The sequence below is a fragment of the Filicampus tigris genome, chromosome 15 (genome assembly GCF_054856515.1).
Source record: "Filicampus tigris isolate MCC_2025a chromosome 15, RoL_Ftig_1.0, whole genome shotgun sequence".
NCBI lineage: Eukaryota > Metazoa > Chordata > Actinopteri > Syngnathiformes > Syngnathidae > Filicampus > Filicampus tigris.
In genome coordinates, this window is record NC_141231.1 from 286,930 (window position 1) to 301,741 (window position 14,812).

Consider the following 14,812-nt stretch of genomic DNA (forward strand, 5'->3'; position numbering starts at 1 on the left):
ACCACATGGCTCCACCTCAAACGCAAATCTCTTACGTAATGTCTCAACAGCATAATAATTATGGATAACTTGAATTGCAGCTCTTTAGCTTTTGGAGGGATTGGCCACTTCATATATTTAACATGTTTAGTTGAAATTTTTACGTTCATGTCACTGGTTTTTATGTTCATAGCTTTTACCAGATCAACAAATAAGTTTTCTTTGACTCTATTTTGAATGACTTAACATTTTTGTTAGCTCTAATTTTATATTGACTAATTCGAATGTCTGGTAAAGTTATCTTCACTTGTGAATGTGAAAGTATGTTTTTTTAATTTGCTGAGCTAAAGGAGATGGAATAGCATGACATTTTTCTGTATTCTCAAGAAGAAAGCTGTATGCCAAATTTATCATTAAAAGAGTAGTCAAGTGGCATAATTGATTTTATTCAATTATTTGAATCATCCATAAAGGTCAGCTACAAATATGATTCAGTTTTCAATAGAAAGGCTTTTATCCAGGCGGCACGGCGGTCGACTGGTTAGCACGTCCGCCTCACAGTTCAGAGGTCGTGGGTTCGATCCCGACCTGTGTGGAGTTTGCATGTTCTCCCCGTGCCTGCGTGGGTTTTCTCCGGGTACTCCGGTTTCCTCCCACATTCCAAAAACATGCACCGTGAGTTGACTGTGCACTCTAAATTGCCCCTAGGTGTGATTGTGAGTTTAGATGTTTGTTTGTCTCTGTGTGCCCTGCGATTGGCTGGCAACCAATTCGGGGTGTCGCCCGCCTACTGCCCAAAGACAGCTGGTATAGGCTCCAGCACGCCCCGTGACCCTTGTGAGGATAAGCGGTACAGATAATGGAATGGATGGATGGCTTTTATCCAATTTATTCTAAACATTGATTCAAAGTCCACTGTCTTCAAACCTCCTTTCTTTTGGGCATTTTGACTCATTGTGACTTTCTTACATGATGTTTTATTTATCCATATGAAGTTATATATAATTGAGGTGGCTTTCTTAATGTTTTGAGGAGCAATAAATATAGACTGACATGGATAGAGCAGATTTGTAATGCCTTCAGCCTTGGATAGTATGTTTCATCCAAAAATTGAGAGGTTTTTAGTTAGCCAATAATTTAGTGTCTTTTCCAAAACGTGTCATTATAGTTGTTACTCTCCTTCAAGTTATTTTTTTTTTTTTAGATTTAAACCCAAATATTTTACTTCCTTTTTAATAGGTATAGACATGATTTGGACTTCATCACAATGGGAGAATTTCACATTTGTTCGGATTCAAATTTAAACCAGATGCTTTGGAGAAAATAGATATCACTTTTAACTTATCAATTGTTGATTTGTCTTTTCAAAATAAAACTGTATCATCCGCAAATTGACTTATTCGAAATGTATAATTCCCGCCTTAATTTCTGAGTGATTAACGATCAAATATGCCAATATTTGGATACACTGGATGAAATTATTTGGTGATACCGGACAACCTTCTAAGAATCTGCATTTTAGGGGTCATCCCTGGGTTTAAAATGATGTAGCTATCTATGTCATTACAAACTATTTTAATAACCTCACAGAACCTACCCCGAAGCCAAATGTCCCAAGTGTATTGATTAAAAATGTATGTTCAGTGGAATCAAACGCTTTAAAGATATCAATGAACAGAACAAAACCCTCAGTTTCAAAGTACGATTGACAGTCCAGCATGTCTAGTATTAATCTAACATTGTCATGAATATTTCGGGCTCTAATGAAAGCAGATTGATATTCATCGACTAATTTAGCCAAAACATGTTTGAGTTGATTTGCATACACCAGGGCTTATCCAGGGCAGAGCAATTACTCCAATTACTGTATCAAGTTTCAATAGATCCTTATTTGGTTAAGGCAATCATGTTCATTCTTTCTTTTGTATTTGTTTCGAGCAAAATTACTTATAAAACATATATGACCTGCATACAAAAATCAAACAAACAACAAACAAAAAAGACTTGAGCAATACTTAAAGCAGAAAATATACAGGTTCGATATTCCAATCAAATCATTAACACTCGAAAAGGAGTGGGAAGAAGAAAAACTTATTTAATCCCACCCCTATTTCTCATCAATAATTTAACAGTTTAAATACTTCCTTCTGTCCTTTAACATCGTCCAGAACAATAAACAAAAAGAAAAGGCAAAATTGACCACAGTATTGCAATATATAACCAACATATGAATGAAAATAAGAGCAATATAGTTTTGTTCATTCATTCAGTTAACTGTTAACTTAGATTAATAATAATACATACCAGCCATGGTAAGACAAGGATATACCAATAATGGTAAGAAACAACAAAGAAAAGATCATACCAGCAATGGTAAGAGACTACATAAAGAAAGCACATACCAGCAATCGTAAGAACAACGATACCAGAAGGGTAATAGACAATACATACCAACTTGGTGAGGAACAAGAAGCACGCATTAACATTTCAAGACAGAGAATTGATTCCATATTGCATAATTGCACATTGCAGATGCATGGCATGAAGACCCGCTCTCACTATATTGTGACCAGAGCATATATTTATATAACTGTTTAAATCTGTGAATATTTTGGCACAGCTTGTGTTGGATATCCAGGCTGTTCCAAAGTTTCACACCACATACAGATACACAAAAGCTTTTCCGAGTAGATCGGACTCTAGTTAATGTGAAATCTCCATATCCTCTCAAATTATGTGTTTTTTCCCGAATTGTGAAAAACTGCTGTATGTTAATTGGTAGTTGTTTGTTGAAAGCTTTGAATAAAATTATTAATGTATAATATTTTACAAGATCATGTATTTTTCATAGTTTTGACTGAATGAAAAGATTGTGAGTGTGTTCAAGAAATCCAACCTTGTGAATAATCCGCACAGCTCGTTTCTGTAAAGTAACTAATGGATTGATTGTATATTGGTAATTGTTTCCCCACACTTCAATACAATACGTAAAATATGGTAGTACCAAGGAGTAGTATAAAGTACCGAGTGCATTTTCATCAATAAATGGTTGAACTCTAATTATAATTGACAGACTTTTGGAGATTTTTGTTTTTATGTGTCTGATGTGGGCTTTCCATGATAATTTACTGTCTAATATAACCCCTAAAAATGTATTCTCATCTAAATACTCAATACGAACACCTTCAATCATAATCTGTAGTCTTGAACTGGTTGTAGAATTACCAAACATCATTGCCTTTGTCTTACCCAGATTTAATGTTAATGTATCATTATCCAACCACTTCTTCAATTTATTTAATTCCTCATTTACCATGTTTACAAGTTCATTATAATCATTACTGCTAAAAAATATATTGGTATCATCAGCAAAGAGTATAAATTTTGGTGATTGAGATATGTCAAATATATCATTGATATAGACATTGAAAAGTTTTGGTCCCAAAACGGACCCCTGGGGGACACCACAAGAAATGCTGAGATTTTTTGATGAGTAAGGTCCCATTTAAACATATTGTACCCTGCCTGTTAAATAGCTTCTTAACCACTCCCCAGCAACCCCCCTAATACCATATAAATTAAGTTTGTTGAGTAGAATTGGTTAATTGATTGTATCAAAAGCTTTTTTCAAGTCGATAAAGATTCCAATAGTATGCTTTTTTTGGTCCAGTGCATTAGTGATCACTTCTATTGCTTCAATTATTGCCATTGAGGTGGTTGTTTTTGTTCTAAATCCATATTGACCATGATTAATTATCTGATGTTTGCAAAGAAACTTTTCCACTCGGGAATTAAAAAGTTTTTCCAAGATTTTGTAAAATCGTGGTAGTAGAGATATAGGTCTATAGTTTGTGTGGCTGTCTTTGCTGTCATTTTTGTACAATGGAATTACTTTAGCAACTTTCATTTTACTTGGAAAATGGCCAGATTGGAATGATAGATTACAGATATAGGTCAGAGGTGTTACAATGTTATGCATGAACTTTTTGACAATTATCATATGGATATCATGGCAGTCAGTGGAAATCTTATTTTTGCATTTGAGAACAATGTTTGTCACCTCCTGCTCATTTACGGCTGAAAGAAAAATAGAGTAAGGGTTCCTACTATTTGTTTGATTACATTGGTTAATGTCCTGGTCTGGAATCTCACCAGCCAACTCCGGGCCAACATTTACAAAAAATGTATTAAAACTGTTTACTATGTTATCCATATTTTGATTTACACCATTCTTATCAATGAAATAATCAGGATATGTTGCTTTAGCAGATCCCTGTTTAATTAAGTTGTTCAGTATATCCCAAGTTTTTTTTGTATTATTTTTAGTCTCACATATTTTTTTACAATACAGCTTTTTGCTAGTTCTTATGTCTGTTAATTGATTTTTATAAATCATATATCTTTGTTCTGCTTCTTTAGTTTTGAACTTAATGAACAATTTATAGAGATAGTTTTTCTTTTTACAAGCATTTATGATTCCTTTGGAGCGCACATACTTTTATATATTTTCTTCTTTGTACTGCGTTCTTCAGCAGGGCAGTGTGTATTATACAGATAAGTGAAAATGTCTAAGAAATGACCATAAGCACTATCCACATCTGATTCCCTATAGACTGTGCTCCAATCCTGGAACATTAGACTATTATTAAAGGCGTTTATATTTTCTTCAGTTCGTATTCGTTTGTGAGTAATTTTCATGTCACCTTTAATTTTCTTTGCAGCACAGTCAAACAAAATAAATACAGGTAAGTGGTCAGTGATATCACAAACAGGCCGCTCGTGGTTAGATTTCCCATGATGTTAGTGTAGATGTTGTCAATAATAGTGGCACTGTGTGATGTTATTCTGCTTGGCTTTGTTATTTTTGGATAAAAGGGACATCATATCCAAAAAGTCATCTATGATTTTCAGTTTGGTTGGATTTAATAGATCAATATTGAAATCACCACATATAATTAAGGTTTTTTGATTTACAGTGGAAAATAATTTCTCCATCCATTCACTGAAGCTCCCTATATTTGAACCGGGTGATCGATATACACAACTTATAATTATATTTTTCTTCTTTTCATTATGAATTTCCACAGTCAAGCATTCCAATGTTCCATCTATTGCATTTGTCATATCTGTTAAGACCATATATTTTATTGATTTGTGAGTGTATAAAACAACCCCACCCCCCATTTTTTTCTATATTCATATAGTATAATTCATAATCATCGAGACAAAAATCAATACCTCTATCACCATTGAACCAAGTTTCTGTAACGGCAATGACACTAAATGGCTGAGTGAATTGCTTTAACTATTCTTTGATAGAGATGAAATTTTAGTACATGCTTCTACTCTTAAAATGTACTATTGAAAGTTTACCCACTGATTCCATACTATTTTCATACTGTTCTTATGTAAAATAATCACAGTTGTTAACGATGGAAGAGAGAAAGTTGTTATCAAGATCTATTTCTGTATTAAGATCCGTTGTGTTGTGCTCCATGTATTCAAGAGTTTCCAGCTCCATCTGTTTATGGTAGAGAGTTCTCTGTTGCATGTTCATATTTCCGTTGTTCCTTGATGTAGTCTGTGTGTTAGTGGTGTTGAACATGTTGGATATACAGGGTCGTGTTACCTTGATTCTGTTCATATCAGTACTTGTCCAACTCGATGTTCCTCACCATCAGCACTTGTGCTTCTTCTTGAGTCCCGTTCAGTTTGATGAATATCTTACAGCTTGTTACCCAGGTGTGTTGAATCTTGCGTTGCTTTTTGAGTTGTCTTGCCTTTTTTGCGATGTCAGCATTTTTCCTGGTTAAGTGATCATTCATGAAAAAGTCCGTTCCTTTGAGTTTGCGTCCTTGTTTCACAAGTGGCATCTTATTTTTCCGGTTGACAAATCTCATTATCACAATTAGTGGTCTCGTGTTCCTCATGGGCCGTGAGTGACACGCCTCGATGTGTTATGTGTTCCAGGTCCATCTCTATCCCCTTGCTTCGGAGGTAGGATGCGCCATGTTGCTCCACTGAGCGTGTCTCCTGTTCGCTAGGCTCCACGCTGTCCGCGGTCACCGCACGCGCATACGTGCGCGGCTTGATTTTGATGCCCGTAATGACCACATCATTCATGCGGGAGTATTGCTCCAGTTCGTCCACTCGCCGCTCCAGTACCTCAATTTGCCGCTCCTTTTCCGCGTTGTGGAGGCGCAGTTGTTTGATCTCCTCCAGCCGTCACGTCCTCGGTTAAAGAGTTGAGAGAAGTTTTTATTTCCTCGAACTCCTCCGGTGTCGGGCTTTTTCTTGGTGGCATTTTGGCGTTCACACCGAAGCATCTAGCAGCCAGATACTTAGCCAGGCGCAGGTGCCTCCAATCACTCCCTGAGTGATGTTATCAAACCTTTTTCATTGTAGAGGGTAAGGATCCCTTTTCTATACATGAAAGCATTGAAAGCAAGTCTTTGATGTCATTCCAAAAATGTTTCGGGGATGTATTGGAATCTATAATCTCAGATGACGGATGTTGGATTATTTTGTTTTTAAAAGTGGATATTTTGAACTTTATAATTGGTAATGTTTATGGTCCGAATGATATTGCCAATGCAAGGACACACAGATGAAAGTGTGACTCATTTGTTTTTTGACTGCCCCCATCAGTGCTACATTTTTGAAAAATTTGGAGAAGACAATATATATGTGTAAAACGAATTACAGGATTAAATTGAATGGTAAACAAATAATTGAACTCTGTTCAAATCTAAGTGGAAAAAAACTGAACTATTGTTAATTTATACATTTTTTGAGGGAAATTTCACATCCATTGATCCATTTATTTTCTTTATTGTATTGCAATTTTATTTATTTATTTTAATATAGAATTTTGTGGGGTTATATTGTTGTATATGTATGTAAAATATGTTAATTGGATTGCCTGAATGTTGTATGTATTTTTTCAATTGAAAAAAAAAATCGTTGGCTCGTAACCTGTGCTCTCGAACACTACTTCCACTTCTACTACTTGTACACTTAGGACCGTTAAGTCTGACCAAAAAATTTAAAATAAAAACAATTTGTATTTGTACTAAATATATTATATATATAAATATTTTCGAATGTTAGTAACGTGTATTGTATACTCAGTGTTGCATACAAGTATTTTGTATACTTGTTGTACAAATTTCATAGATTAAAAAAATAAAATAAATGAAAATAAATGAGGAGCGTAAAGTGTAGTGTGGGTATCGGGATTAGGCCTAGGAAAAGAAAATTTCGAAGCTAAATCGAGAATCCGAAGAGGCTCGACGCGGGGTCTCCGTCAGGAGGCGCTGTCTTGTAAACAGAAGAGTGCGGTTCGAGGACGTCACAAACGAAGAAATGAGATGAGTGTCTCTTATCCATACTCCGGAACTTTAAGCGGCAGTGGTGCGCCATAAAGTGAGATGCAAAGCAGGTGAAAAGAAGTCGCCAATGGCAAGCAGTGCAGTTTATATTATCAGTGTAATATTAATTATCCATCAGATTCAATTGGAAGATAAGATTTGATTTCATTAACATTGTTCCAATGAATTTTGTGTGACCGCTGTGACTGAGCGGCGGGATCAAACCAGGTAACCATCGTCGACTATGTTACTTAGAACAAGATGAATTGGTGCATTTATCGTTTGTATTTTCAATTTGTTAATCTTAGTAGTTAGATTGTACATGTGCGTCTCATGAAAGCTAGCTTTTTAAACGATGCCTGACGACATGTAACATAGCAAACGGAAGTTCCCTGGATAGAAAAAGAAACAAGTAGCGGGTTAAACTGCATCGACTAGCCTCCATGTCGATGTTCACGTAAATTGAGGAACAAAGTATGACTTGCTTTCATCTTTTCCACATTGTTGCATGTCAAATCAGGGTTGCCAGTACCCCAACGTGCAAGTACCCCACGCATACAACCATGTATTTGCGCATACAAATCAATGTACACATTTGCAGATTTTTGTCACACTTTTGTAGTCCGGGAAAGTTAGCATCAGATTGGCACATTCGGAGTTGTCAGTCCAATAACGTAATAACGCAGCATTATTAAAACACAAACAATGCTTCTCTCTAACCACAGTGATGTAGCCAACGAGCTACAAGCTGATATGAGTTGATTTTTAGCACAACTGATTGTCATCGAAGCGAGGAATATGCCGTTGTTTCCTATGAAGGGCTGACGCGGAGGCAGTGCCGAGGGACCGTCAACAAATAGCAATCGCCGACAAGAAAACAAACTATTTCAAATATAAAACGTCATTATTCATTGTCGTGTTTCTTCTTTAATTACACACTTAAAAGATCATCAGTTGGTTACAGTACAACCCTCATTTTGTGTACCCCCCACCCCAAAGAACAGATTTTAAAGGGAGAGTTTGTATCAATACTCAATAACTTCATGAGTGTTAATCATTTGGTCTCAAAAGTCATGTCACACATCGATGGGGACTTCCTGCTTACACTACAACTCATATTATGAAAATACAATTTTCTGCATTTTTTAGAAAGATTTTTGTTGTTAAATACTGTTTGGTAACTTTATGACAGTATAGAATTAGACCTCCAAAATTAAATCACATATGGATGGGGACTACCTGCTTATCCTAAAACTCTTATACTATGAAAATACAATTTCATGTAATTTTCAGATTTTTACAATTCTTTTTAGTTCTTATTACTGCTCAATAATGTCATGGTAATACATAATTAGGCCTCTAAAATCACATCAAATATTGATGGGCACTACCAGTTTATACTACAACTCTTATTTTGTGAAAATAGTATTTCATGTAATTTTCAGATTTTATTTTTTTAATTTTGGGGTGTTATTACTGATCAATAACTTCATGGGTGTACATAATTATGTCTCCAAAATAACATTATATATTGATTGGCACTACATGCTTATACTACAACTCTTATTTTGTGAAAATAGTATTTCATGTAATTTTCAGATTTTTTTTTTTTAATTTTGGGGTGTTATTACTGCTCAATAACTTCATGGGTGTACATACTTAGGCCCCCAAAATCACATCACACATTGATGGGCACTACCTGCTTATACTACACCTCTCATTTTGTGAAAATACAATTTCATGTAATTTTTAGAATTTTCCATAATTTTTCGTTGTTATTACTGCCCAATAACTTCATGGGTGTACATAATTAGGCCCCCAAAACCGTATCACACATTGATGGGGACTACTTGCTTCTACTACAACTCTTAGTTTGTGAAAATAGTATTTCATGTAATTTTCAGAATGTTTAAAAATATATTTGGGTGTTATTACTGCTCAATAACTTCATGGGTGTAAATAAATATGCCCCCAAAATCATAAAGCCATCCTTTGCGTTACAATGACGTTGCATTTTGGAGTTATTGAACGGACAATTCTGAATGTGCCAATCTGGTACTAACTTGACCTAACTCACATTTGTGACTTCAGTTACGCATTTGTGGAGTCTCAATACGCATTTGTGACTTCAGTTACACATTTGTGTATTCTCAATACGCATTTGTGACTTCAGTTACGTATTTGTGTATTCTCAATATGCATTTGTGACTTGAATTACGCATTTGTGGATTTTCAATACGCTTTTGTGACTGTTTACGGATACGGATTCTTTTTACACATTTGTGGATTGAAATACGCATTTGTAAATGGTTTTGCTACAATAATGACGGCATAAATTTCCTTGCAAGAAAAGGTTGGCTTGACGTTCGATGTTCACGAGTTAGGGACCGTCCACAAATTTCATGTTAGAGGGTGTCATAAATAGACAAAAATATTCACCAAAAATCAGTTAATTAACATTTTGGCATTGTGATTGCTGTAGTAGGTGGCAAAGGGAGACATCTAGCTACTACACCTCAAATTTTCATTATATAGATCATTTTGGAGAAGTTGGAGCCAATTCAAGGATGAGTATAATGCTAAATTGACACAAATATTCATAAAAAAAATCAGCTGACACACTTTTTCTCATTCTGATTGCTGTAGTAGATGGCAAAGCAAACCCTCTAACTACTACACCTCAAATGTTCATCATATGGGTCATTTTGGAGAAGTTGGAGCCAATTCAAGGATGTGTATAGTGCTAAATTGACACAAATATTCATAAAAAAATAAGGTGGAACACTTTTTCTCATTCTGATTGCTGTAGTAGATGGCAGAGGGAGGCATCTAAGTACTACACCTTCGCCATATAGGTCATTTTGGGGAAGTTGGAGCCAATTCAAGGATGAGTATAGTCCTAAATTGACACAAATATTCATAAAAATCAGGTGAATTACTTTTTCTCATCCTGAGCACTGTAGTAGGTGGCAAAGCAAGGCCTCTAACTACTACAACTCAAATTTTTGCCATATATCGTATTAAAGGGTGAAGTCTCAGTTACGGGTGCTATTTCTGTATTTAATACATGCATAAGGCGCACCATATTATTAGGCGCAGGCATGGTAAAACATACGATAGCTTTAAAGACACGGTAGCAGCATGCATGCACGCTAAAACACAATGTCGCTGTCCTGTGAAAAACACTTATACTCATACTTGGATTGGCTCCAACTTCTCCAAAATGACCTATATGATGAATATTTGAGATGTAGTAGTTACCGTAGATGCCTCCCTTTGCCACCAACTACGGCAATCAGAATGAGATAGTGTTTCACCTGATTTTTATCAATATTTTTGCCAATACAGTTTGATAATGGTCCTTAAATTGGCTCGAACCTCTCCAGAATGACCATCTTCCATCTTCCAAACCGCTTATCCTATACAGGGTCGCGGGTAGTTGCTGGAGCCTATCCCAGCCGTCAATGGGCGAAGGCAGACTACACCCCGAACTGGTCGCCAGCCAGTCGCAGGGCACACATAGACACTGTCACTGAGCGGGAATCGATCCCACGCTGCCCGCACACAACTCAGGCGTGTGTACCACTACACTATCAGTGGACTTCCAGAATGACCAATATCAGAAAAATTTGAAGTGTAGTAGTTATAGGCCTTCCTTTATCACCTACTACAGCAATCAGAATGAGAAAAGGTGTTTCACCTGTTTTTTTTATGAATATTTTTGCCAGTAGTTTGATATTGGCTCCAACTTCTCCAAAATGACCTACATGGCAAAAAATGGAGGTGTAGGAGTTAGATGCCCCCCTTTGCCATATACTACAGCAATCAGAATGACAATGTTAATTAACTGATTTTTGGTGAATATTTTTGTCTATTTATGACACACTTGAACATGACATTTGTGGACGGTCCCTAACTCATGAATATCGAATGTCAAGCCAACTTTCTCGCCGAGTTTCCTCTGCATTTTAAGGCCAATTCCAGTCGTCGTTTTTACTTTGCGGAATAAGGAACAAAGCGACAACCATGGAGTCCGTTCCTACTAGAACAAAGGGACCTTGATGACTAGATGGTGCATTTAATTGTATTGCAAAATTTATCTAGAAGGCAGTGGTATGTGCGTGTGTAGACTTCTTTACGCATGCACATACAACCTACGCCGCCACCAAGCTAGCTTGCTTTGCAGCAGCAGCAACGAGCTGCGTGGTGTGGATCCTCTCCTCCCTGGTGACAAATATATTACCCTTCAAGACATATTTTGTATTGAGCCTAGCCGGGGAAAGCTAAGTTCTACGTCATCAACAGCATGTGACTAAATGGACCAATCACAACAGCTGATGCATGCTGAATTCTACACGTAGCAACAATTTTAGTCGTGTGCACGGCATGCGTTGGTCATGTGATACGATGCGGTCGTTGTCCCCCCCCCATGTACGTGGGAGTATAAAGAAGCTTTCACGCGTTCGTCCTCCAACCGCAAATGGCTGATGAGTTTTCAGTATGAGAGCAGATTTGGACAGTTTAATTGGTCCACTGTTGCGTGTTCGGTAATTTCGTTAGTTAGGTGCGACGAGACTATGGTAAATCTATTGGCGGGTTGACTATTGTCAAGAAAATGTATGAATAAACAGCATCACATTAAAAGATGCAGGGTTTGGGGAAAAAAAGTAGTGACTTATAAGTCCGGAAAGTACTTTAATTACAGCTGTACTTATTAGGAAAAGTTGTACCGTATTTTTCGGACTATAAGTCGTTCCGGAGTACAAGTCGCATCAGCCTTAAAATGCATAATAAAGTTGAAAAAAACACATCTAAGTCACACTGGAGTATAAATAGCATTTTTTAAGGACATTTATTTGATAAAATCCAACACCAAGAATAGACATGTCATTTAAAATTTAAATTAACAATTTAAAATAAAAATACAATAGAGACAACAACAGGCTGAACGGTATGCTTACGTTACATTACACAACGCCCCTCCTCAACTCCCCGGAAACCAAGTTGTCTCCGTTGCGTAACGCTAATAAATGTGTCCATCTAAATCAAAATAATAAAATTGTACACATGTAGAATTACAAGAACGTTACAGTAATGTTGCGGAGTTAGGACTTTATGTGAATTTGGGGGGATTCACCGGAGCGCCTCATCCACATAGTCACTCGACTCAAAGAGCGTGACCGGACACAGTGATATGGAACAACGTGGTTTTAATAGCACTCAATCCATTCCACAGAGCTCAACAACTAGCTCAATACCGGCGCGTACACGATGACGAAGAGGCGCGCATCTGCTGCTAACGGGTAACAGACTCGAAACGTCTCTCGTAAGGACCCCATTTAGTTGTCCAACAATATGCCCGACATAAATCAACGTAAAGAAAGGACCCATTAGCTGCCCAAAAACATGCCTGGTGTAAAACACACAAATTAAACAGTAAAGCAAGGCCTGTATAAACGATGCACTAATGAGGAATTTACAACAGGTAAGATAACTTTAAACTCACCAAAACGGTTGTAGATCGATTCGATCGCTTTGAAAGTGTGTTACGCAAGTTATGCACGGTGTTTGTTTTTGTTCTAAAGTTTACATGTTTTTTTTGAAGAATTTCATTGGCCATTGAATGCGTCAATCACCATCTTAGCAAGTCTGGTTGTGACTGCAAACACAATTGACGAATCGTCCATATGCTGGGGTGGTACTATTTACTCATGTAATTAGTTCATTGGCTGTTGTTGAACTCCTGACACGGGAAACATTTGTTTCTTGGATCAAGTAAGTAATCAATCAAACATAAGGTCCAGTCTATGTTTTGAAATCTCCTTTTGCTAAAGCCATCGAAGGATGTGTATCTCAGGCTTGTTGTGGACTAACTATATTACTGGAATACTTTTACTGGACCCTTGTTGACATAATATGATCATTGATGATGGATTATGAAATTGTGTCGGACATTTATAAGGCTGAAATGGTGAGTCCCGTGTGTGTTAGCGATTGTTTGACTTAATTGCTCTCCGAGCCTGCAGATATGATTGTATATTATAATGTTTGGTATTATTCAAATCTGCGGAAACTCAGTTTTCTAACCATATATAACATGCCTGGCCAGGAATGCTTTGAAGTTGTTCTGTATTTCCCGCGGACACGACACGAAAAACCACCCTTGGGCTGATGGAACTGCAATGACATGTGAAATGATATATATAATGTGTTAATAATTTCACACATAAGTCGCTCCAGAGTATAAGTCACGCCCCCGGCCAAACTATGAAAAAAAAAAGTGACTTATAGTCCGGAAAATATGGTAGTTGAATTGCTACCTGAATAAAACTCAATTCCCATCAAACAGGTATTTGGTCATTTAGAGCATATGGTAGTTGAATTGCTACCTGAATAAAACTCAATTCCCATCAAACAGGTATTTGGTCATTTAGAGCAGAGGAGAAATTGAGATGGAGAATATGACTGCTATTAACACCTTCTGCCTTTTCATTTATTTGAAAGAGAACCAGTGACATTAGCAAGTCGTAAAGTCGAGAAGAAAAACTAATTTCATTTCTGTCTCAGTTTTCACAAAGGGGAAGAAATGGCCTTCTTGGACAATCCAGCTATTATTCTGGCTCACATCAGACAGTCGCACGTGACCAGTGATGATACAGGAATGTGTGAAATGGTACTAATCGACCAGGATGTGGATTTGGAGAAATGTCATCTGGCTCAAGTTCATGGCAGCAGCTATGAGTCAGCAATGTTCGGTTCCTTAAATGAGGGGTTTGGCACCATCACAGACAGTCACACGTGTGACCTTTCCCAGTCTATGGACATCACCTCCAGCTGGGACTTTGGCATCCGTCGACGCTCCAATACAGGTAGGTTTATCTTAGGGGTCACCTGATTAGCAGGACAGGGTTTTTGTGAGGCCTTCCATGCACTAATGCGTGCAAGGTAGAGCTGAACGATAAATCATATTTGCAAAATAATCGCAATTTCATAAAGTGCAATTTTGGAATCGCAAAGGCTACGGTTTAAATGGCCATTGCTGTATTGATAGCACAGTGGAGGGCAAGGGAGAGATTCACAGAACACTAAGTTAACGATGCTGCTTTCAGCCGCGCTAGCTTTCAGCCGTGCTTGCTTTCAGCTTTTGAACATGCTTGAGCCTTTTCACCTCGCATGGTTAACAAAACTTACTGTGCGTGTGTGTGTGTGTATTAGGGGTGTCGGGGGGCTCACCATGTACGTATGTTGTATATTTTGTGATGTTTTGGCTGCCGTTGTATATCGGAGCATTCGTCTCTGATAGCTGTTGGATGTGTGACGCTGTTGTAAGGCTTCACTTCAATTTACGGCTCTCAGAAGTTTAAGTACACACGGAGACGATAGTGTGCGGCAACTTGAGCCATGACAAATTAAAAAGCATCCATGCAAAGTTGTTAAGCGGTCAGATATAAGATGATGAATTC

At 37.2% G+C, this 14,812-nt stretch overlaps 2 protein-coding genes and 1 pseudogene across 9 annotated transcripts in view; 1 reads left to right on the plus strand and 2 right to left on the minus strand.

The window, feature by feature from the left end:
• LOC147135066 (SWI/SNF-related matrix-associated actin-dependent regulator of chromatin subfamily B member 1) overlaps positions 1 to 6,360 on the minus strand; it is a 41,449-nt gene extending 35,089 nt beyond the window's left edge. Inside the window, exon 1 of the mRNA XM_086052831.1 lies at positions 5,609 to 6,360. Coding sequence (XP_085908957.1) covers positions 5,609 to 5,623 — 15 coding nt within the window. The 5' untranslated portion in view covers positions 5,624 to 6,360. The remainder of the gene's footprint in view (positions 1 to 5,608) is intronic.
• The window catches only part of mapkap1 (MAPK associated protein 1), a 70,250-nt gene that overhangs the window by 3,322 nt on the left and 52,116 nt on the right, over positions 1 to 14,812 (plus strand). The window contains exons 1-3 of one of the 8 annotated variants that reach the window (XM_086052824.1): positions 5,550 to 5,721; positions 5,950 to 6,387; positions 13,917 to 14,218. In XM_086052824.1, the coding sequence (XP_085908950.1) occupies positions 6,359 to 6,387; positions 13,917 to 14,218 (331 nt within the window). In that variant the 5' untranslated portion in view covers positions 5,550 to 5,721; positions 5,950 to 6,358. Of the gene's footprint in view, positions 1 to 5,549; positions 5,722 to 5,780; positions 6,388 to 7,346; positions 7,578 to 13,916; positions 14,219 to 14,812 lie in introns of those variants that run through there. The other 7 variants (XM_086052828.1, XM_086052823.1, XM_086052822.1 and 4 more) reach the window with 7 other exon arrangements.
• LOC147135068 (uncharacterized) lies at positions 1,196 to 5,597 on the minus strand (annotated as a pseudogene).